General features: G+C 36.2%; 1 protein-coding gene across 1 annotated transcript; it reads right to left on the bottom strand.

Moving 5' to 3' along the window:
- Positions 1-345: 345 nt before the first annotated feature.
- Positions 346-25,229, bottom strand: ZNF326 (zinc finger protein 326). Its single transcript, XM_010006622.1, has 12 exons — positions 25,159-25,229; positions 20,785-20,911; positions 18,379-18,784; positions 15,542-15,740; positions 13,704-13,738; positions 12,543-12,630; positions 10,194-10,308; positions 8,875-9,022; positions 8,449-8,548; positions 6,972-7,102; positions 5,719-5,814; positions 346-986 (listed from the first exon to the last, which is right to left on the bottom strand). Exons 1-12 carry the CDS (start codon positions 25,196-25,198, stop codon positions 816-818), a joined length of 1,656 nt encoding a protein of 551 aa, XP_010004924.1. The 5' UTR covers positions 25,199-25,229; the 3' UTR covers positions 346-815.
- Positions 25,230-25,394: the final 165 nt, after the last annotated feature.

The following is a 25,394-nucleotide window of genomic DNA, read 5'->3' as shown; positions in this document are numbered from 1 at the left end:
TATAATTTCTAAGCCAGACAACAGTGCACAGCATTAAAATGTAAGCATACTTCCCCTAGGCACACTATGAAGACGAAAGTAGTTATCAGTCCTGGCAGGTAGAGTCTGAATACATTAAAAAACAGCAATAAATACCATAAGTCACTTAAATGCAACTAGAAATGCTAAATAATTTCAATCATCCAAAACAAAATTTGATTTGAAACCAGCCTGGTAGTCAGTATGGGCATACACTTTGAATACTTAAATATAGAAACTTTAAACCATGATGTTTCTTAAGTGTTTTATTGCTACAAACTGTTACATCTTATCACAAAAAGCTACAAGGCATATTATAACACATACTCTATTATATAGAGTGCAATGAAGTCCCCAAAACAGCCACGCTCAACAGCACAATTTCTGAAGTTAATCCGGGTACCAAGAGGTAAAGATGAGAATCTTATGCTATACAGCATTTAATGTATTTACCCCCCAGACCCACCTTTCTTTGCAATCAATTAGACCAAAAATTATTATATCCAACTTTCAATACACACATCAAAAAATAGGACGCTTAAAAAAATATACAACGCAATGTTTTAATCAGCTTTAACAGTCAGTTTGCTATAAAAAGCTCAACTAAAATAGTCTTAATTTTAAACAAAATCAGAAACACAGAGGAATTATATAAACAAGTTATCCACGGAATGGAATGCATGCATACAGTGGGGAATCTTAAACAACTTCATTTGAGACTATGAAAAAGTCTTAGTCACTTTAGAGCAGAAATAAAAAGCTGTTTTGCCCCCCAATATATTTTCATTTTCTTGCACTTAGTTATCTTCAGTGTGGTCTAAAGTGAAGTCGGCTTGTTCTTCAGTTTCTTCAGTTTCTTCCTCTTCTTCCTCCTCTTCTTCCTCACCCTCAGCTGGTTCATCAGCTTTGTCCTCTTCTTCTGGCTGTTGCTCCTGAGCCTGATCATTAATTTCAAATGGATTTTCACCCTGAAGCATAAGATTGAAAACAATTTTGTATTAATTTAAAACATAAAATAATATTTAGCACTTCAGTGAACGAAAAGGGCAGCCACCAAGAGAAGCTATGGTCTTTATACAGTTTTTAATAGTTTGGGATTTTTTTTTAGCAAGAAAATCAAACCAAATTCGATTTTAAATTAGCAACACCTCGTTGTTATGCACACTGGAAACTGGTATTCCAAAAAACTAAGGAAAGCAGAAATGGCATTGAGAAAAAGCCGAAGTATGCTACACACAGCTTCAGTTTAACTTCGACATTCAGAATATTAAAATAACATGGTTAATTTTCAACACGTTTTTATTGAAAACTACAGCTTCTTTTCTTTTCTCCCCAATTAAAACCAAATCTGAACAGATTTTTCCTCTTTTTCCTTGTTTCAACTCTGAATAATTTTATCAAAAAGGCAAACTCTTAATAAATTAAAAAGAAATTTATAATTAATTACATTGACTACCCTAAAACTCATTCCATTGCACATCTAGAAAAATAATTAAGCAGATTTCTCAGACAATATTTTAAATAAATTGGTATTCTAGTTTCACGTTTTCTCTATTTCATACAGCAATTCAGTAAAAGACATACCTCAGCTTTCACTTGTTTCAGATATTTTAAGAACATGAAATATTAGGAGTTTCTGTACTAAGGTTCCTTTCACGTTCAAACATCTGACAGAGGGAGTCTGATCTGAACATATTACACCAATCACCAGCTACAACAGGATTGGGATTTCACGAATATTATTTAAAAGATGATCCAAAATACAAACTGAGTGCTAGGCCCCTTGTCCTTTTTTACTTACTTATAGAAAGAAACAAATATTTTTCTTCAGTTACATTTTTCAGGTAGTGTCTTCCATGTGGCCAAAATATCACTTAAAAATTAGAAAGCTGTACACACACATTTAGCAAACACCACTAAACAAAAACTTGGATTTAGAATTGTTATTCTAAAAATCAAGGAAAAATATAAAATCAGGTGTAAAGAATAACCCAAAGAAAGCAGAATTCTTTAAGACCATATTGTTCCAGGTCTCACAATAATTTTATGCACACACTGTGTAATGACCAGCCTCCAGCACTTATATGGTGGTATCTGTTGAGCCAAATCAACTTGTGGCTTAACCAAAGACATAGATGCCACATGTAATTCCCATGAAAAAGGTAGTAGTTAAACTTCTGTAAGATACTAAGTTTAGTTTCTTTATAAGTAGATTCTCATAGGTCAGTACATTGAAAGTGTGGTTCATAACTTATCTGAGACCTATGAAAAACAGAAAAGTCCACATATCAGTTAAAACTCATGTAACTTTCAGATGATCCATTATTAGCATCAACCCTACAGAACACCAAAGAGTATTTCACTTAATAGGCAACAGTGTTCAAGATTGAAATATCAAAAACATTTATTAGTTCAGTAAACTTTTCATGAAAAAAACATGGAAAAGCAAGTGCCCAAACCAATTTAATACCAACATCAACGGAAAGTGTTATGAAATTAAATGGGTTCAGCCAAATATTTTCAATCACATTTTGGGTACAGCAACAAGAATTTCCAAAGACAGAAATAAGTTAATGACTGAGTTAAGAATACTTGATCTGGTTTGCTTCAAACACATGTTCATCAGTGAACATTACAGTGCATCAACAGATATATTAAAAAGTTTCACAACCTAATGGAAAGCATTGTTTCCTAGCAAAAGAAAATATTTTCTCTGCAAATGATTCACATGAATATTAAAAGCCTTTTTATAGGCCTGATACAAACAGAAAGATTAAAATCCTGTCATGTCTAGGCTAGGCAAAATGATGAATTGTAGCTAAAGAACACACTTCCATGCTCTTGCAGACATCTTCTGTCTGTCCCTGACTCTTGGGGACAAGCCACAGAAAATTGTTAACACCTCATTCCTCTGGATTCAGTATGTAATTTCTGCCTAACCTAGAAGAACTGGATTCAGCACACTACTTTTCACTGAAGAGAAGTACTTCACCACTTCTGGCTCTATACAATAATAATAATTTAAAAAATTTCCTCGACTCTTTTTTCAGAGAAAAAAGCACTTTTCAAGTTCTCAAAATAAGGAAAAAGTTACCGCCCTCAAGGGGAAGATCCTAACAACTGCACTCTTTTCTAGTGATATAGCATCAGAGGCATCCAGCACACTGTCAATTTTGATGTTAGTTGATTTTGACAGCCACACTGGTCCCATCTTCCCAGATGACTTTATAAAACAAACCAAAAAAAACCCTGATAACAAGAACACAGACACACCACTGAACTTCTGCAGAAAGACTTTACAATGCCTACAGAGCATAAAAACACAAGCAGATAAGTAGTTTATTTCTAAGAGATGCATTCTTTGGGTTCCTTGTCTCCAGAATATTTAAATTGCAGAGAAAGCCAAAGACTGTGAACTGGTATTTACAACCAAAGCTCTGGGATTCAAATGTGCCCAGAAACCACTCTGTATCTATAAGAGGTCTCACAAACCTCATCCAAAAAGATACCAGATTCTCCCATCTAAGTGGTAAACTTTAGAATACCTTCACTAACACACGTGATCAGACAGGCCTGGGATAGTCATAGAAAATGTCAATCTCTATGATGCTCCTGTCGAAGCATCTAAGCAGTTTTTCATCATAGACACAATTCTGTCTAGGAAGTTCTAAATGATCCAAAATTAGAGATACTCATGACTTCATCAAGTGATAACTTTTGCCTGAGAAACCAGATGGTCTTTTTTTCCTCCTTATTATAAAAGGACTTGCTACAGATTCATAAAACTGTGAAGATCATTGCTTCAGAGTGGTCTGCAGATGCGTTGTGGTGAATTTCCCTCTTTATAATACAGATATAGAGGAATGAGGAGAAACTAAAAAACTTCTAAAATCTTTGTACTTTTTGTACAGAGTACACTGGAAGCATAAAAGGATACCACACAAGACCAACAATGACAAAACACAGGGCTCTTCAAAGGAATGACCAAGGTAAGAAACAGTCCTTTCAAGGTTCTTCGATTAAAATATCTAAGATGAAGATATCAAATGAGATTAACGGGAAAGGTTCCTTGCATGCAAATAAAAGGATGCAAATAATATGCTGTTAAATTAAGCATTGAATTGGATTTTCAAATACAGGAATTAAAAAAAAATAAGTAAGATAGCGTAAAAGATGGTCATCAGCACCATTAGGATCTTAGGGACTGCATGCAAGTTGTGACAACTGGAAGACTCAGTTCTGGTACAGTAGTTTATGGAAATTTAATGGTGGGGTGTTTCCCTAAGCTAGTCTGCTCCTCATCTCAAAGCAAGCCATTTTGGGCTGTAACAAGGATTTCCCACTCTCCTGGAAGACTGCAGGCACCAAATGCATCAATCACATGCTCTGATTCATCACATGCTGCATAATAAAACTGGACTTCTTCAGTCTGCTGGTGATTATACACTTGGACAAGGATGAGAGGGATTTCATAACCAGAAGCCATATACATCTCATGGGGCAGGTGTTGCTGAATGTGTATTCAGTTCAATCCACCTCAGGAAACAGCAGTGCTAGGCAATCTGAAAATGTCAGTGGTCTCCTTGTGAAGACAATACCGCAAATTTTATCTTCAGTTTTCCAACCAATGAATGGTAAGTTTCCATTTCCCCTTTTACCAGTCCCCCACTAGGGGGCTGTCCAGGACAATGCACACACACATCCGGGCACAAGGAACACCAGAAGAGATGGCTGGAAATACAGGCAGATATTCTAAGCTGAGGTATCTGGTCACTTGCTACCTTTTCATAACAGACACAGAACAGTTGTTTCAAACTGATTCACCCATCCAACCACACATAATTTTGCAGGACATGCCAGGAGGCAGAGATGAGGCAGGCACACTAAGATGGAGCGTCCTGCTATGCTAATTTGACATTTTAAATCACAATTAACTTCTGCATGGGCTCACACCTTGTCTTTACACTTCCATAACACAATATTGCTTTGTCTGAAATAGTCTTTTGTTCAGGCACAGACAAGGTTATAAACCAATTAGAAGTACCTACCAGAAATAGTCAACAATGGTACTAGAGATAAAGTCACTTCATTGGCACAGAAGAAAGAAATCCCACATTTTGCTAAAATAATTCCCAAATGTTTCTCTGGCTATGCATCTGCAACATAGACAACTATGCCTTTTAAATTTTCTGATCTTGACAACTGCTGTTATAAGCTTTCATTTTTTGTATGCTTCCATGAACACTAGAAATTCTATAGAATAAACGTAGCCGAGTAGTGCGTGCGCTGTACTTCAGTACAAAGCCACACTGGAGCCTTTGCTTCTAAATGTAAAGATTCAGCCATTTGTAAAGTGTTTTCTTCTCTTTAGTTAGTATTACATACAGAGTTAAAAACAGTGCTTATCCTTTCTTAAAGCTTGATATTTTTTTCTAAGGGCATCTCATTAAAAATTGACCAGATACATGTATAAATGGCAAGCAAAAACAAAAAGCTGGTAAATCTGAAGGTGGTAATTTTCCTGCAATTGAAGTTATCTGAGAAAACAATCTGAGACAGGGAAAATACACTAAAAGTATATTCAATCTTTGAGCTACCTAGAAGGCAGAAACAGAAGACAGAGCACTAAGGTCAAACTCCATCAGCAGGGAGGAAATAACAAATGTTACAGATGACATTTTTTTTTCATTTGCATCTTACCTTCACATACAGTTCATACCGTGCCTTGACTATAGGGTTATTCAAGATACTGGTGGCAGTAAGAACACTCTCCCTTTTTATTTGTTCTCTGTAGGCCTAGGAAACAAATGTTACAGTGAATTATGACCATACATCTAATTCCAATTGTCACACAAACTTGAATTAATGGTCAGCTTCTTGACTTTTAAGTCCAAACCACATAATAAGCTTAATTACGCTTAGTAGTGTTTATGGTCTGTCTGTTGCTTTAGCTTGATCAACAGGTAACACGCACACTTTCTATCACAGTCTAAGATAACAATGAAGGTGTCCCTGCCCATCACAGAGGGGCTGGACTAAATCACTTTTAAAAGTCCCTTCTGACCCAAACCATTTTATGATTTTATGATATTCCATAATCACAGAGACTCATATATAAACAAAACATTACTTTGGCTATCTTGTTTACTGTAACAACTGTGATTTTTTTTCCATTCTCCCTACTCTTTCAACATTTCCACCAACCTTAAAAGTGTATAATTATAAATTGCAACAGGGACCAATTCCATACTAGTGCTAATTCTGAACTGCTCTCACTTTTTTTCAAATTAAAAATATTATAGCCAAGCAAAAAGAAGACACCAGGTTTGTTATTTTGCAGGAAACATAAGTATTATGTTTTGCAATGTGAACAACAAAATCTTTCCAAACTTAATGACAGTAAAAACATTTCCAATAAAATGAAGGTTATTCCTGTATCCTTCTCATGACTTACTACTGTTAGCTATTTCAGCAGAGAGGGTAGTGATATGACAAGGGGTAATGGTTTTAAACTGAAACAGGGGAGATTTAGGTTAGACATCAGGAAGAAATTCTTCACAATGAGAGTAGTAAAGCACTGAAATAGGTTGCCAAGGGAGGTTGTGGAAGCCCCTTCCATGGAAGTTTTGAAGGCCATGTTAGATGAGGCTTTATGCAGCCTGGTCTAGCATGAGGTGTCCCAGCTCAGCAGGGAGGTTGGAACCTGATTATCTTTCAGGTCCCTTGCAACCTTAACATTCTATGATGAAGCACACCAGCATTTCATTAACTGGGGGTGCTTAAGAGGTGGCTACTTCATGAGACATTATGCTTACAAAGCTTAACATTCTAGACCAAGAACACCAAAAAGAACTCAGAAATAACTTCCCACTGAGTAACATAACACTTCTCTCCCCTAGTATTAGATTATGCGGCTTTTTTTTTGTTTGTTTTAATAGTATGCCGTATCTTACTTGTTTTCCTTTTGTGTGATCAGGAGATTTTAAGTGCTGCTGAACGGAACTGTGTAATGCAGGAACATACACACTGCAAGCACTGCAGTGAACAGTCTCGACTTTCATCATATGGTCATCAGCAGTAACCCCTGCCAAAGAAGATGCAACAAATCATTATCCCAAAATGTCTTGTTCTAGGGAAGTGTAAGGGGGAATTGGTTGTTTTATACTAGAAAATAAGAGCTCTCAGATGTTAAACATGTCAAACTGAACTACAGGACAATATTCACCCAAACTCAGGCTCTCTGAAGGCAGTACTAGAGAAGGATGTTTTTCACTTGGATACTCCAACTCCTTCTCTCCACAGACTATATATGAGACCTAGGTAATTATGTTTGCTGCCCAAGGTTATGACATATGAACACCTACTTGACTAAATACAAGGAAATAAAAACGATACAACAATCAAATTGAACTATTTAATGTACAAAACTGCCATCTATGTAAAATCAACAATAACTAACATCTTTAATAATACATTTCATACAAGAAACAAAGCTTCACCAAAGCAGTTGGATTTAACCTTTCTGCACAACTAATTTACTTCCTTGCCTCCCCATGCCACCAAGAAGCAGCACATGCATCCAGTTCCTCTTGCAAATTCAAATATTAGCTTGCCAACAAAATATTCTGATCGTAAAAGTATATAGGCCCTCCAGTACTTAAGGAAAGCATAAAAAAAGAGTTTAGGAGGTTGTTAAAATTTTGGCTATATCCATTTTTAAGTATCTTTTAGCATTTAAATTCAAATTATGGTAATATTCAAATACAGTTATTGCCTAAAGTAAAAATACTCAAAAGATGCCTCAGTGGTTCCAGCACATCTTTTGAAAGTCCTCAAGCAAAGGATGATGTGGAAGATGTGACACTCCAAGGCAGGGACTCAGAAAATGCTCTAGAAAACTGCCTGAAGGGCAGGCAGCCAGGGGGAAAAAAACCTCAGAACAAGAGGCATCTTGGGTAGCCACAAAGTACTCAAACTCTGTCTTTCATCAGTGTCCCTCAAAACCACAGCAACTATCCTTTACATTATCCACATCCTTGCCATCATCTCCTGGACTATTATCTCCTTACTGCTTTATTATACACTCTCTTTCAACCTACCTGCATCCACCTATTGTCACTCCTCATGCTTTATACTGAGTAAGATGATGGCAAAGCCCACAAAACTCTCCTTGTCAAGTACCTAGCACAGTGAATGCCACCTTACTTTCTGCCAAGGCTACTTGGACAGCAAACATAAATAAGGTTTGCTATCTCCCACTGTGCTTACATTCGACACTGTGGAAATGAAGCAGGGAATCCCAACCAGGTATAGAAAAGGTGTGCAGATCATTTTAATCCAACTATTTTATCAAATTTGAAGAAGAATGGAAGGAGAAAAGGACAAGCAGAGCCCCACACTATGTACTTTCACATAAAAAGCATTACTCACCTTCCATTATATCTTTTTCAGCAGCTTGAGCATTTTCTGTTTGGTTGCTTGTCTGTTGCTTACGCATAGCTGTCTTCTTGAATTTATTCACCATACATTCCTACAGAGAATCAGGAAAAAACAACTGTAACACATTGGATAGACGACTTTATATTCCCATAGGCATCCGTACTTAAAATATTACTGAGAATGGCTCTGTAAGGAACAGCGATGAATTGCTGTTACTTCTTAAGGCACTACTTTTAATTGTAGAACTAACACTATTTACAGACTGAATTTGCTTCAACTTTTAGTAATATATGCTCAGCCAAGAGTCATCTGCAAAAGGAGTAACACTGATAAATTAAGCTCAGTTTGAAGATAAATTGTAATGTGACTACATTCTAGCGTAAAAGTATTAAATAAATCAAAAAACAGTTGTCTTACATGAAGAAATTCCATCACCACTTTATCAAATTTGGTTTGCTTCTGGATATGATCCAATGTTTCCTGGTGAGCTGCACTCTCCAGATGTGACTCAATTTCTTTTTCTTCAAATGTTCGAAATTTGCAAAATGAGCAAGTAAATGCCATTCTATCAGGAGAAACATATGAAATAAAATTACCATTAAAGAAACATTCTTCCCTCTCGGGAAAACTCAAACTATGTCCTCAAAACTATGAGGACTCCACAAACCTAATTAAAAAAGGAATGGGAAAGGCATTTTTTAAAGAAGTCGAAGTAGAAAAAAAAATAAATCTTCAGTATTCTACCATTATCAAGAGTAGCTGCTGGAAGAACCAAATATAAATCAAGCCAGTCTCAGAGTAATGAATTATCTACAAAGAAGATGAAAACTGCTGAAATTAGAAGCTAGCCATTTAAAAGACACATTATTCTGTGAGTATATGTATCACAGCATTCCTTTTGAAGTACTTCTCACAGTCAAACCAATCCATTATTTCCTAACTACAGATAGTCAGTTATTACTTTAAAGCTCATTCTCCATACAAAAACTACATAACTGTTAGAAGGAAATACGGCTTCCTCAGCACAGTGAGGAAAAGGCACTAATGCTATGATCATATAATGCACTGTCTACTATCAGCGCAGTAGCCAGAAAACCTGCTGCTAGTTAAAAGAGAGCCCACTGAAGAAAAAAAAAAATTAAAAAAAAAAAAAAACAGTAAAAGGAAAATTGGCTTCAGCCTGGCTCAAACCAGAACAACTGATGTAGAACTGTTTTGCACAACGCTGGCCATTAGACTACTTGGCTGTGGCAAAACTAGTAGGAGTTACGCAACTATCTACTCATTTTTTCTACTAAATAGCTCACCATACATATAAAACCAGAATAAAGTTAATTTCCAACAGCTTAGTAACTCAGCACGCTTACAAATTCAGCTCAAATATATACTTCAAAAGCAGTAGTATTCTAAGCTGCTTCTCAAGTGTGCACTTGTGGGGGAGAAGGGCTTAAAAATGGCGTATTTTCTGATACAACAGAGATCAAGTAAAACACCCAGTCTTGTAAGCCACAGGATTTGGGTGCTAGGCTTTGGTTTGAGGGTTGTTTTTCTTTCACTTGCATTAAGTTTTTTTGTTTCATTTTGGGGGCAGGGGGTTTGAGCGGTGATGGAGGGGTGGGTATATTTGATCATTTCTTTGTTGCTTTTTGTTTTCTTAAAATCAGACCAAACGATCTTTCAAGAAAGAACACATACTCTTACAGAAGGTTAAAGGGTAAGAAAAACACCACACAAACCTGTATCCATCACCATATTTTTCACTGTTTTTTTCCCTTCTACGCCTTTGCTTCTCTCTTCTGGCCTCAATTCGCCGCTTTTCTTCTTCCTCACTTTTAACTTCTCCTTTGCCATCTTAACATATAGTAGAAGGATTTTAAAATGTTGTGTTAAAAAAATTAAAATAATAAGGAAACAAAAAACAAACAACAAACCCATCCTTTCTCCTCCACAAACACCTTAAAATGCAGAGGAAGACCTTATACCAAAGCAGTTCAATGGCATATTTAAATGTCATAGAAATTTTGCTTTGTTTTCCTCCTCTGAAGACAAGCAATTTAAATATTTGCTTCTAACAATGAAAACTTAATAGCTTAGGGGTTACAGTCTACATTACAGTGATAAAAGTAAGGAAATCCAAAATTAAGAGTTGTGCTTAGTTATAAAAGGCCTGTTCAAGTAAGTGACCAGGAAGGAGTACCAGGGGTACAGGGGGAGACATATTTATTTTAAATTCCCCATGATTTTACAGCACTAATGCTACAATCCCCTTACACAAAAAGAAACCATTCTCTTCTGCTGAGAAGGCAGTTTCCAAAACCAAAAGTTCTCATGAAGGGGACAAGTCAGCATTTCAATAAGATATTGTACCCAATCTGAACCTCAACAACTTTATTACTGTTCCCCCCACCAGACTTTGCTGGATTTCACAAAAAAATGTTCCAAAGATTTTCAGCTGAAAAAAATAAACCAGGGAAGGAAGAATCAGCTTGGCATGGGGAGACAACAAACCACATACACACACACAAAAAGCCCATCACCACACAAGAAAAAATGAACCAAACCTTCAAAGAATAACTTAACTACATAATCACCTGGCATGTAAATAAGAGTGGAATCAAATAAATTACTAGAAATTAGTTTTGCAACATTAAAGACTTCTAAGGACATTGACTTTTTCAAAAAGTGTATGTTTGCCTTCCCTAGGTTTGCTCTACAAGCCTATGGATAATGGGAAAGAGAATATTCAGTTTTAAAGCAGGAAAGTTATGATCACTTAGTTTACTTTTGCAGTTCTACCTTATGAGAGGTCAGCCTCCTCGAAATCTGTCTCCATCCAAAAAGCAACAGAAACAAAAGTATAGCAGCATAATGCAAAAAAAATAGTAACACTTGAAAAAAGCTGTGTGGGTCTGAAAGTGTCACCGAGTATTGAAAATATGTCCAGCAACACTTCAAACTTCATTCTGGATCACCCTGAAGTTTTTTCCATTTTGCAGCAAAAAGCTTCAAAAATCACTCTGATTCAGAGAGAAGAAAAACTACTATCCAAAAGATTATTTTTTATACCAATTTGAACACAAAAAGCAACCACCCACGGAGACAATTTCCATTACTGATCTCAGGATTTAAATTTCACTTAGTGCCTTACTACCAACTCTGGAGATGTGCAAAGAATCACTTGTTTTACTACTGTAAAAATCATCTAGTATGACATTCTGTGAAGTGAAATGGCCTCCACCTTACCTCTCAAGCTCACAAATGAAAGTGCCCATCCTGTTACAAGCTGTGGAATGGAAGTCTGAATCTACATATAAATTGGGACTCCCCAGTGGGGCTTCCACTTCCCTTCAGTGCACTTACACAAACTTTTAAAATTAAAAAAAACCCCACAAAATTAAAAAAAAAAATAAAATTGAAAAATCTTATTTCAAGAAAAGAAACTCTTACCAGTTGTCTGTAAATTTCCAGCACTCCTTATCATCAGATTAGACCACATATGCAATAGGACAGTACAGAAGGGAAAGGGGACTAAAAACAATTTCACCCTTAACGCTGGATTTCTTTGTGTATGTGTTAGAAATCACTTCAGTTAATATATGCTTTAACTGATTTTAGGTAAACTAATAATTAACCTCTTTCATTAAGACTGCACATGATATACATTGTGTTCTCAAGAGCAGCTCTCTGAGTTAACTAAATCCACTTTTATAAAAGTGACTCACCTAGGATTTAGGGGGTGAGGCTGATCAGCTAGTGGGATAAACAATAGGATATGGGTGAGGAACTGGTGGGATAAACATTTCAGCAATAGAATGGGAATAGAAGACCATTTCAAAGAAAATAAAACAAGTCAAACACCCAGAGATGATCAGAAAGCAGAGACATTAAGCATATAAAGAAAAAGACAAGTGATGATGGATGGATGTTACAGTTGTCTCCTCCATGGCCTAAATTTTTAAACTCTTTTTAAGAGTCATGCTACTCAAAAACTATTAAGAGGTCATACAGACAGGCTTACTCAATGTATTCATACAAAGCCACACAAATATCTGCAAGACCTTGCCTGACAAATCAAAATTACTTGCCTCCAAAAGTCTGATATCCAAGATCATAAGCATCTCTTGTAAAGTCTTCATATATAACAACTGCACCACTTGTGTCCACTTCAATTTCCTAATAGAAGCCAAATTCATAAATTTTGTAAGAAAACACTCAAAAGAACAGTATTTTCCTAACTCCAGAAAAACGCAATGCAAATTACTTTACTTCCAATAATCTGTTACTTGCTATTTTTATCAAATATGACAACAGAAAAAATAATATCTAATTAGACTCAGAGTACAAACACTTGAAGCTACACATTCCTCCTTAATGCCTTGAAGCCTCTGTAATTAAGTTTCACAATCAAAATTCTCACTGTCTTCTACATTATGACTTCCAATTCAGCCTTTTAAATACTTAGTTGAGAATATCTTAATGCTGCCACTCAAAAAGGAAGGTATCACCCTAGTCTTTCACTATGGAACCAGGATATATATATATATATACACACACACACACAGTTAGCTCACTAACCATATTACTGTCACAGTTTGACTCAGGTCTGACAACAATGCTCTCGATCCCCCCTCCCCCCAACCCAGGTAGGGAAGGAGAGAGAGAAATAGAGAATAATTGGCTTCATCCTGGCTCAAACCAGGACAATTACATTGCATACTGTTGCAACTGATCTTTCTGTAGGTGGGAACTAATCTTTTTTTACCCTATCAGAGAACACCTGTTAACATTGTTTCTTTTTTATTTACCCTCTCTCCTTGATGTGTCTTCTGCCTTATCCATTCTTCCTCACTGCTGTTTAGTAATCTCCCTGTCATTTTGCACTTAATTTCTCAACTCACCCAAGTAGGCCATAGATGTATGAATTCAAGCTGACTACCTATGACAACATGAGAAGTGTTCATATGACAGCTCTCTATGCATTACAAGAAAAGGCAGGGTCTACAAACACACTTTAAAATGCATTTCCCAAGCTATTTGCACAAGCTATCCCTCAAAATCAGTAAGGATTTCAGACTGCAACAAAAATACAATAGTTTTAGATAATGTGAACAAAAAACACAGTTCAGAAAAACTTATATAGCTAAGTGCATTGCTTTTGTAACTCCAGCTTAATAACTATTCATCTTAAGGTATACAGCACAAACTTCTGTAAGAATCAACCTTTTTCTAATTATAGGAATTCTTACCTCTATAGTAGAATCCTGGAAAGATGTCTTCATGTCTACAAACAAAAAATGAGGAAGAAATTAATAGTGTAAGGGTCCTGTCACTGTCAATTCATTATAAGACAATAAAATATTTAGGAAAAAAATTAAGATTGTTAATACAGCTGGGACAGTCTACATCTACAATTTATAATATTTTAGTAACAATACTAAATGTAAAAGACGTTACCCTTAGGAATATAAACTCAATAGTCTTCTAGAATCAATAATCTGTATCTAACTCCACAAAATAAGCAAGTCAAGACTGAAAGGACAGCATCATTTTTAGATTTATTTTCATACACATATTGTACACCAATTGCATCCAGTTTTCTTTTCATTGTTACCCACTTTTTAGTTTTCAACTACACAATATTGCTTAGATCATCTTTCTGTCCAAGTCTCAGAAAACTGTATTAAGCCCCCCAATCTCAGAGCCACAGGACAGGTTAATTAGCAGTGCGTTCTAGTAGGTACTATCTACTCCACTTCTTAAAGCAACTTCAGTATTATGTAGTACACTGGTTCCTGGATTGTGGAAATCAGTGAAAGTGAACAGATATTAAAATAGGAGTGCTCCCTCTCAAGGCAGTTTAGAAAAGAACTAAGTATTGAAAGAAGAGCCTTGTGGGACACCTCTGAAAGAGTCTTTGATGTACCTGGATGTGTATTTCACAGACCCATTTCATCACAAGGAAACTTGAGTTCAGCAATATTGCTCCCTATACAAAAGGTACCTGGTGCCTGAAAATTTTACAATACGCTTGAAGTTAAAAGGAACAGCTTTGTAATACGTAGTCATGTAACTTGAATTACAAAATCAAAAATAAAATTTTCATGTGGAAGTTTCTGCCAAGTCTGTTCATTTACCTTGCAGGCTCCGAGCCAGAGCAATTTTAAACATTTTTCAGGCGTGATTTGAAAACAAACTGTATAAAACACTGCATACCCAAATTACTAAGGAAATTACAAGCCGAAAACCCTAAAATTTTACTCCTGTATATGCCATTCATAGTAGCTAATACTCAAGTTTACATTACCGCAAAGCAAGTAATTTATTTAAGCCTCATGATTTTTTTCTCTCCAGCTTTGCCTCTAATATTAGATGATTAAGAGTTGTAGGACATCTTTAGGGAAGCTAAACAAACCAAGCATTGCTAATACCTTGCAATTTATATTTCCAGTTTATCATATTTCCAGTTATTCTTTTCATTACAGCATTTCACTTAGAAGAAGCGATCTCTCTCTGCCTTTCATAAATTATTCTGTAACAATTTTCACTGTTTTCCCCAGTTTGCCTCCCTTCCCCCCTCCTCTCTACCCACACCTCATGCCTTTATTTTAGCTGCATTGCAGTTGATGCACTACTTTTTATACCTGTCAAAGTATTTGGACAGCAGAGTCCAGGTGTGCTCCAGGGCACGTTTTCAGTTTTGGGCAGCAGCACCAAGGCTCATGCAAGGGCACATTTCAATATTTGTCTGGCATTTTCATTAAGACTACCTGAGAACTGAAATTACTTTCAACAGTGAAAAACTGCCTCCAGGAAGTATCATTATAAAGTCTGAATTAAATACACTTGAGCAGTACATACTTAATCACATCAAAATATTCAATTTCATTCAGCAGATTTATCTTTGCAGTAGAAAAGTTAGGAGAGTAAATTAATAAAATCTCTTGTGGAGTATTTAAAAGGCAGAAAATTAAGAATTACAAAACAACACATACAGTTCTCTTTCTGAATACTAAAATTAAATAGTTCCTAACTAATTAAAAGAATTCATAATTAAAACTTACTAATTTTGGCACTTGTTACTTACTAGGTGATTTTTTCTGGCTCAGCTTCAAAATAGGTTTTGTCATTTTGGGTTTCTTGATGTATGTCCCACCAGGTTTGTTATACGGCTGTGGTATCATTTTTCTTTTTATTCCTCTTGCAGCAACTGCTGCAGGACTGGGTTTGTTATGATAGTCAACAACAATTCCAGGTCTGTGCATTCCTCCAAAGTCTCCCATATGCTGAAAATTTGTGAAATCAAGAGAAAGGTATTAGTATATGAAATCAAAAGAAATAAAACTATTACTTGGTATGATAAAACTGTAAAGTAAAATCTGCATTCTAGAGGAAAATGCAGGAGAAATTTTAGCTCCCAGTTTGATATTGTGTTGTGCAATTGCTTTGTGGGTGTTTGTACAGTAGAATGAATACATACGTATAAACTGCGTTTCTGCTTATTCAGAACCATTGTCCAGACAATGAACATGTCTATCAGAGTTCATATCTCACCCTAACATCTTGGCTCCTCTCTTCAGATTCTCTAGATGATGAATGACTTCTCCCTCTGGGTCAAAACAGAGCTAACCCATCCAGTTTTTCACACTTTACTCAGCAGTAATTTAAAAAAAAAAACCAAAAAAAACCAACACCAAACAAACCACAAACAAAAAACAGGCAAAGATTCTTTATGCCAAATTATTAGGAAGGAAGCTCATTCTTTCTTTTACTGCTCTTTCCACTGAATTCAACATATTCAGAATTTAAAAGTTAGACCTGGAGGGAGCGATACAAAAAGATGGCAGCAATAGGAATGAAATTTCAGTTGAAAGACTACATCTTTTTATTTCTAAAATGTCATTTGTGGACACTTGTTTATGAAAGTTACCTCTGTGAAGCCATGGAATAAATGAGCAATCTGAAGAGGGAGATTTTAGGTAGCTGCAGCATTTTCAAACCCACTAACACAGTACTTAATTATTTGATCAATAAAGGGCAGAAGAGAGACCACTGACTGGATGGGCGACTTGGATAAGCAGAAATACTTGTACTGCCATGAGAAGAGAATTAGTATTCCACTGTCAAAGTTAAAAGAACATAAAAATAACTTCAGCACACTTTGTGAAAAGTATGACTTTTCTAAAAGGCAAATTTAAAGTGACAGAATGTACTGAAACAGGCACTTTTCTTAATTGAAAGTCCATGAACAAGATCCCCCGTTAACTGATTTGAGATAGTTACAGAACTACCTAGCATGTACATTTACACTGTACACATATAAATTCAACATGAAATATGCACTAGGATAATTTCAGGTAATTTTTTACACAGACTATCTATTAAAGGTGCAATGCATTTTACATATGGTAAGTAGTTTAGCCTTTACATTCTCCTTTATTACACATAAACCTAAAAAAGGTAAATTTCAAAAGCAAAACAAAAACAAAACAAACATACTTGGTTGTAACTGCACAAAACTTTCAGATCTGAATGAGTTCTGAAAGGCTGGCATCCAAGCTTAAGAACCTAACACTTTCAGCTTCACAAGCAGAGAAACAAAGATTAGAATCTATTTCTCATACCATGCCACATTCTAGCTAGCAGTCATGTGCAAATCTGAGCTAAAATTTGAATATGGCAATGAAGGTACTCAAGAACGCTGTAAAGTAGACTTCCAGAACAAAATCACCACACAATCAGGCATTTAAAAGACCCAGGAAAAAATTAACTTCCACTACACTTCAAGCTACAAACAAGTTGTATGGTTGAATATTAAAGAATTGCTTCTCAAATAAATACATCATGCTTAAGAATTTTGAAAGATAAGTTACACCTCGAGGCATAGGCAAAAATATGTTCGCAGAACTCTTTGTGCTTTAAAAAAAAATAATCAGAATCGTAATTGTAAAACCACAGTAAAGGGACACCATCAACTTCAATTTACTATTCTATCAGGATTTTTTCCCATTCTTTTCTGTTGTATTTTTTTATCCCTAGGTCATTTAACATCAAGCATTACTTCTCCAAGCTGTGATCCACTATTTGTTGTACAGTTTATCTTGCTGTTTCTTGGTGATACAGTTTTTAAATACTACACTGGAAAGGAATCCACTGAAAAGGAGTTAGAAGATAAATAAATCTTCAAAACAAAATATACCAGTAACAGACTAGGCACACCATCTGCAAATTAAGCCGAATTCTGTGAAAGGACCTGATCTCAAGTTGATGATGTCCCTTTAACCATGCTTTAATTTTGAAAAAGAATGACTGCCACTGCTAACCACCCACCTTTGCCATTTCCTCCCCATCACCCTTCCAATACACAAGTCAGAGTAAGAACTGAGCTTAAAAGAAGACTTGATGTTTGACAAAGCATGTGTTCAACATATTAATTAGCTAAACTTTTACGTTTACAGGAGACAAAAACTACTCTAGCATTCACAACCCAGGTTTTATTTTTTGCTTATACATTGCACCTTTAACCTACTCAAAACTTCATAAGACTTTGAATTAAACTTTTACAATATTTGAGAATTTCCCCACCAGCAGCAAATATGCTAGTGTTTACAAGGAAAAATACAAGTCCTTTTAATCCCTTTTAGACCAAACCTATTACTTTAATCTTCACCTTTCAAACAAAAGGAGAGATTTAACACACCTTATCAACCTTAGTCTTCTATTACTCATTACTTTCAACAGAAAGAGGGTCTGGGTTCTACTTGAAGACAGCTTCAAGGGGGTGAACAACATTGACAACCATGATAGTTTGCTTGGACAAAAAACCCACACTGTACTGAACAGTGCATTCATTTTAATGCAGTGGTCTTGAAAGGGTTTAAAAGAGTGTCTAGTGAAAAGAATCTGAAAAGATTCTGTACTTACTCCTCGGCCTCGGCCTCTGCCTGTTGATGGTCCTCCAAAAGCATCATAGTTTCTGCTTCCAAATCCACTTTCAGGATAAGCAGGCGTTCCTCTCCCCCGAGAGCCTACAGGTGCAGGCTTCATATGGGGTGAAGAAAAACTGCTGTAGGAAGAGTAACTCTCTCTTCCTCTGTCCTCCATAAACCCAGGCCTCAATTTTGAACGGGAGTAAGGTGCTTCCCAGCTAGACCCGCCCTGGTTTCTACCTCCGAAAGAGTCAAGGCTATTCCGGTAGGAGTTGTCAAATCGACCACCATAACTACCTCCGAAGCGGCTTTGTTCGGGTTCATTATAACCATAGCCAGATCTGTACAGATCTCGCCCACCCAGAGAAGACCCGGAGTCGTAAGACTCATAAGGTCCAAACCTGGAAAAGTTGCACAGTGAGGAGAAAAAAAAGTAAGCTTACTAATGTTATACATTTCAAAAGACAAGTTATCAGTTGACATTTATCAACTAAAATCAATGTATTACTATACTGGTCTGTACAGTTGTGTTATTGTTTAATCTTGATTAGGGCTGGGCAAATCACACTATGACCAGATAGAAAGCTATCTGAGCCATTTTGTTACAAACAATTCTAAAGTTCAGTAAGTCTGAACTTAATTTACTTAAAATTTCCAGCAACTTTTACTTACTAAAACATTACTAGAGCCCAGCCCTAGTCTCATGAAAATAATCACCTGCAGACATTCATGGGCTAGTCAAACTCTCCTTCCTTCAAAATCATGCCTCATATTTTAACAGTTAAACAGCAGTTAAAAGATGGCTTAGTTCTGAATTGAGGAAAAAAATTCCTTTTGTTTTAGTGGTATAGTTGTGAGTCTTATACACCCTGCACTTCTAATTTTAAAGGAAAAAATACACGTGCTCTTCTACTTTTTGCAAAATTTCTTCCCTGCAGTAGTCAATCTCCCAGTCAAAGAGTTCATGATCTTCAGTGTACTCTTCACTTTAAGTCTAGCAACTCAGGATTTGGAAAGTCTACCCAATGCATGCACAGTGTACACAAAAACAGTCCTTGGAATTTTGAAGTAGAGTAACAAGGAGCTGAAATCTTCAGTTACTAGCCAAGAATTTGCTTTTTGGGGGAGGTTCAGGCTAGAAATCATCGATATTTGTAACTACTTGGAAGGGAAACACATTAGTGTCCCTGCAGGATTATAATAGTGATTTAGCAGGAGTTGAAAAAGACAACTCCTTGACTGATAAATATAAACTAGAACAGACTCAAATTACTATCTATAGTAAACTTCATGCCTTCATTTTAAAGTGTTAGCCTCAGAAGACCCAAAGCTACACAGAAAATAACACTATCTACAGAAAGAGCCCATGCACAGTATTAACATCACATGGCAAGAGACATTTCGGTGTTCAAGAATTCATTCAACCTCAATCATATGCAGATTACTATATGGTAGGTACAGCTCATTCCTGAATCTCTACTCAGACTTTTGAGTCAATCTTAATGTTCATCATTAAACAAGTTATACTTAACTAAAATGTTTAACAGAACCGTGCAGCAAAACACAACACTTCTCCAACCTCTCTTACTACTATTGTCCTTGCCCAGTGGCACCACAGTGACTACAGACAATCATACAGTAGTCTGGCTACAGCCAGACAAGAATTCAAGGGCGCACACAAGAAAACCATCAGATTATCCAAGTTTTCTTCACATTTTATTCCCTCCAAGATAGAATCACTATTCTGAAAAGCATGCTTCTTTGAATATTAAAACCGAAATAAAATCAGCTGCTCCCTAATGTTTTTATCTGAAAGAGCAACAGTAAGTGTCCTAGCATTAAATACACAACTTTGAGACCACTGCATCAGAATTGTTATTTTTAGATCAATCCATCTTACAAAGCAGCCCAAACATGCACACAGTTTTGAGTGTAATCGGTACCTGCCAATGAAATAATCTGGACATGACTTTCAGATTCAATACCAATATTGAGCACTGCACATTCAAACCGAAGAACACATACCCTAAATGTTCCTTGAAAACGGAATGTTGATAGATTCAGTCTAAATCACTAAACCAGTTAGGTCTAGTCTGCTGTGTCAGGAATGGTATGCCAGGCCAATCAGCTACAAACTGCTAGCCATGACTGAAAAATAAAACTTTTTCCATTTTCATCCAAAGACACATTGTTTCACTGTCAAACTTTTCCACAAAAATGCTGATTGTTACAAGAATCTAGCTCTTATATTTGCCAGCATTTATCAAACATGAAGACTCAGATCAAAAGCGTTCATACAAAATCATAACAACATGCCTCAGGAACACTTAAGTTAGAAGACAATGATTTAAACTTAAATTGGATTTGATCAACTCTTGGGACAACTGAAGGATTATTTTACCTGTTACCACCACCACCACCTCCTCCGCCTCCACCTCCATGACTCTCCATCCCATAGGATTGGTTAAGGTAAGAGTCCATGGATCGTGGGCCACCATAGCCTCCATGCCCATAATCACGGTCCATGTCTAAAAAGAGAGCAGAAAAATGTTTATAAAGAAAGCAAGCAAGAAGCCTTAAGTAATCTAGTTTATATTCTTATATAAGAAGTTTACTCTTTGCCACAGTGCTTACAAACAAAACACAAACCTGCCAGCTGCAAACCAATTTTGACACTTTACTGAGGAAAGCTGTGTGTTTTTATAATTATCTGAGCACCCCAACTGAAAACCAGTTCATATTTTTTCTCAGTAGTGGGCTACTTGGGGTTATTGTTCCATCAGCTGGAATTCAGACACAAATCAAGATAATTAAACAGAAAAGCCAAATAGAGATGTCAGAAGTTAGTCAGTGGAGAATTAAGACCACTTCCCTCCTTTTAATAATACACACAGCTTACAGGCATCTGCTGTCTCTATCCAATGCCACAGGAACCACTAACAGTGACAGAGACCTTGGGTCAAGGTTACAAACTGTCACAGTGCAGAGCAGACTGTATATAGGCTACAGTCAAACAAAAGGATTTTCTCCAATCTAGCACAAACAAAACTTCACCTAAGTCAGCACTGAGTTGCAGTTTACTAACTGCACTAAAACGCTGGTGTTTATCTGATGTCACTTCATGACATTTTTATATCTTGCAATTAAGTATGGCAAAAGAACCAACTTCTTCCTCAACACTGGAGGGGCTATGTTAAGGTTCTGGTTAAATTACCACTCATAAATTCAAAGCACTAAAACAGCATGGTAGATTTGTGTAACGAGTATGATGTACTGCCTTCCTGTAACAGACAAAATCTGCACTTCACTGGCATTCTAGTGACCAAAACTGCTTCCCAGTACCAATCAATGCTAACTTTTGGATAATGCAAAGAAAGCCCAGCAAGTCAAGTTTCACAGAAAAGGTAACATAGAGAAGGAAAACACAGTAAAGACAAGAAGGATAAAATAAAACCACACAAAGACTTGTCCACTCTGACAAGAGAGAGTATTTTATACATTTCAAAATCTCCAAGTGTAAACCATCCATTTTTCCAGAAGATATCAGAGCAACAGGCTCACATGAAGCCAAAAGAAGTTTTCCTGTTTACAGAAACATAGTAATTCTGTGTGCATATAATTTCATTAATGTAAGTATATACGCTATTTCCTGTTTGTACCTGCTTTTTTTAGCAGCAGAGATCCACTGTAATTTACTCTTGCGTCTGTCAACAAGAATTCTGCGAATGGTGTTGAGCTGACTATCACTTCTAGAGAAATGTTCATAGCATGCCTGAAAAGAGGCTTCAACAAACTATTACCTTCTGCTGGTTTGTTTTTTTTAATGATCATATATACTTTCTAAAAAACTAGAGACGATAGTTCTGAAACTGAGTATTTTAACCTGGAACTCACACTGCACCTTTCCATATTCCTAACATAACAAGAAAGATGCTGCAGCAAAGCACAAAATAAGCCTTTCAAAATACTAACCATGTAGCATCACAAAGCATCACCTTCAGCCACAAAGGTACTTTTAGAAGAAGTCAACCAACAGAAGCATCTAATATTCCTCTCTGCTGTGACTGAATGATCTACCATCTAATCCACTGGAATAACCTCAAGACTGCCTGCACAAAGATGTAGGCCAGTAAAAATAGTAAGGTATTCAAAAAAATAATTCTGGTTTCACAGAAATTAAGGTTAGATGATCCCATGATTAATCTCAAATGTAAAGTAATCCAAGTCTATTACAGTGTAGCAAATAGTAACCAGTGCTGTCCATATGCCAGGAATTCATTAGTGTGAAAAACACGAAAATATTCACATGCAAAAGAACTCTTCCAAAAAACAGTTTGAAGGATAGTTTTGACCTAGATTTTTCTCATTTCTCATTTCTAGATCATACTTAAAGGTCTACTGGAGTAGGGCAGAGGGGAGAAGACACTTGTGAAAGTAGAAAAAAAACATTACCTCTAAAATAAAAAAAGAATGAGATGCTAGAAGACAAATTCAATTTACAAATTAAAATGTTAATTTATATGCATTCCTTCAGATTAAAAAACAAACAACCAAAAAGCCATATCTGGTAGAGAGATGGTTTCAAATAGCTGTAAACCAAATCTCAATAGCCAGCAAAGAAAAATAAAATATTCCTTAGGAGTGGAACTAGGAAGTTAAACGTGTAGTAGAAATACTCAGAATCCTCTGGTACAAAGGACTTCATTTAAAAGAAGCTTAAGATCAGAGGACATGGAAATATTCACAGCAAAAAGCAAAAAAAATCCTTTTTAAGTGTTCTTAATGTGGAGCATCTAAAAAAAGGGTAGGAATATGAGAGAAAGAAGAAAGATTTTGCAGTAATAAATAATAAATGAAAAAATAAAGCTCAGCAAAATAAAAATAACCTGTAAATCGTAAAAAAAAACCACCAAAAACAGAAATACTGGCTTGAAATAAGCTAAATTTCCCAGTGTTTTAGAATTATATTCCACAATGACTGCAGCAGACTTAAGGCTCCACTGTGCAACTGTTGTAAGCAACAATTTTCCCAGGAACACTATATTTTTCATGACACCATGTCTGCTTTAAAGTCACAACCTTGCCGTTAGATAAAGAAGTTTTAACACAACCAGTCCCACACAAAACAAGGAACCAATACAACAACAGGATGAATTTTAGGAATAGAAGCAAAAGCCATTTTCCTTCCCGATTAAAAGGACAACAGTTACATTAATTAAGATATTAACATGAATTGTTAGTAGCATTTGTTAATAATTCCGTTACTAATATTAACATGATTTATGTCATCCTTTGCCTCAAACCAAGTCATCAGCAAGGGACAACAGTGCAGTTACAGCTGTCACTAGGGATCCAATGCAAAGTGCTTCACACTCACTAAAAGTCTCCAGCAGGAAGAACTTTGCAAAGAACTCAAATGAAAACCCAGCAAAGATGAACACTCTCAACATCCATCCTCTATTGCCATCTACTGAACCTCTAAAAAATAGCCTTCAGCCTACTGCACAGAACTGGAGTAAGACAACATTTTATTCTTGCTTCACTAATGTAAATACTGTGCATAAGCATTCATGTTAAATGTTCCAAGCTGCGTATATCGTAATTACTCTTGTATAATAATTACGAATAATATAAATCTTAATTATCACTATGAAAACTATTATTATACATGAAAGTAACAAACTAATTGTACAAAGTACATTCAATTGGTTACTTCCCACAGGATGACCCTGCATTCATTTTAATACTACTGTCTTCAGATCTCAGAAAAGCAGGTTCTGGTTAATGGCCACAGCGAATGTCCCAATAAGAAACTGCTACTTAAGAAGATCCGTTTCTACTAAAAAGCTAAAGGACATTTAATTGGGAATCAACAAAGAAGGTTAGAAAACAGGCCATGATTTTATTTTACTACAAAGTAAGATAAATGCAAAATAGTATCATTAGCAAAAAAAGACTAAGACTCAAGGAATGTATCATAAAATTGATCATATTGCAAGCAAAGATGTGTCTGTATTCCAACATGTTATTTCTGTATAACAGCCACAAGAGATCCAACTGCAAACAATTGAATACATCTGTAAATGAAGCCTGGGTACAGTTTATGGTAAAGTTTTCGTATTAACATCCTTTTAGTACTTGCTTGCATGCTGGCAACAGATAGCAAAATAATTTCTCGAGTCTTACTAAACTCATAATCTTAATCATCTTACAAAAACATATGCATTCCTTTTTGCTGTAGCTGTGTGGTATTTTTAATGAAAACAAGAGCTAGCTTTTGCTGTATTGCATTTACTTCATACGCTTTCCACATTCTTTAACAAACTCTTGAAGTAAATGTAAAAAAAAAATACATCTAAAATAAAAATCGAGCAGTTCCAGGCTGCACTTCTTCCATGTTTGCATGGAAGGGGGGAAGCATCTTGTTTCTTTTTGGTAGAAATACTAAGAATCAAATACAGTAGTCCATAAGACAACAAAATACTGATTTATGCAAAAAAGTATTATCATAAAAAGTTTGTATTCCACCCCCATCCCACTCCTCGATCTCACAATTTTGATTTGGAACATACAGGAGTTCATGTTGACATGCCCAAGAAAATCAAGTCTCATTCCCAGACTCGAGAACTCCTCCAGAAAACAACATGTGCAGTCAAACCACGTTACGTACTTTTAATAACCCGTTCGTTTGGTTTTTTTTGGTTTGTTTTTTTTTTTTTGTCAACACTGACGGCCCCAACGCTTTTTACAGGTTAGACGTATTTATAACTCATACCTGAGACTGACCCACTGGGCATGTTCACACCACAATGCATGGGGGTATCTGGGAATCTCCAATCTCTGTCTTCAGCTGGAGAGGATGGGTCAGTGAGAATGACTTAGTGCTTAGCGAAAGCCGGAGGGGAGAGACAGGGAGCCGCAACAAGCGGCGGCTCTCTCTCCTGTCCGATCTCCAGTCTCCTGACACGACCCCCTCACGGAGCTCGCCCGAGCTCCCCCCGCTCCTGCCCC

This window comes from Chaetura pelagica, unplaced genomic scaffold, assembly GCF_000747805.2.
Source record: "Chaetura pelagica isolate M959 unplaced genomic scaffold, ChaPel_1.0 scaffold69, whole genome shotgun sequence".
NCBI classification, from domain to species: Eukaryota; Metazoa; Chordata; class Aves; order Apodiformes; family Apodidae; genus Chaetura; species Chaetura pelagica.
This window is presented reverse-complemented; position numbering and strand designations above follow the sequence as displayed.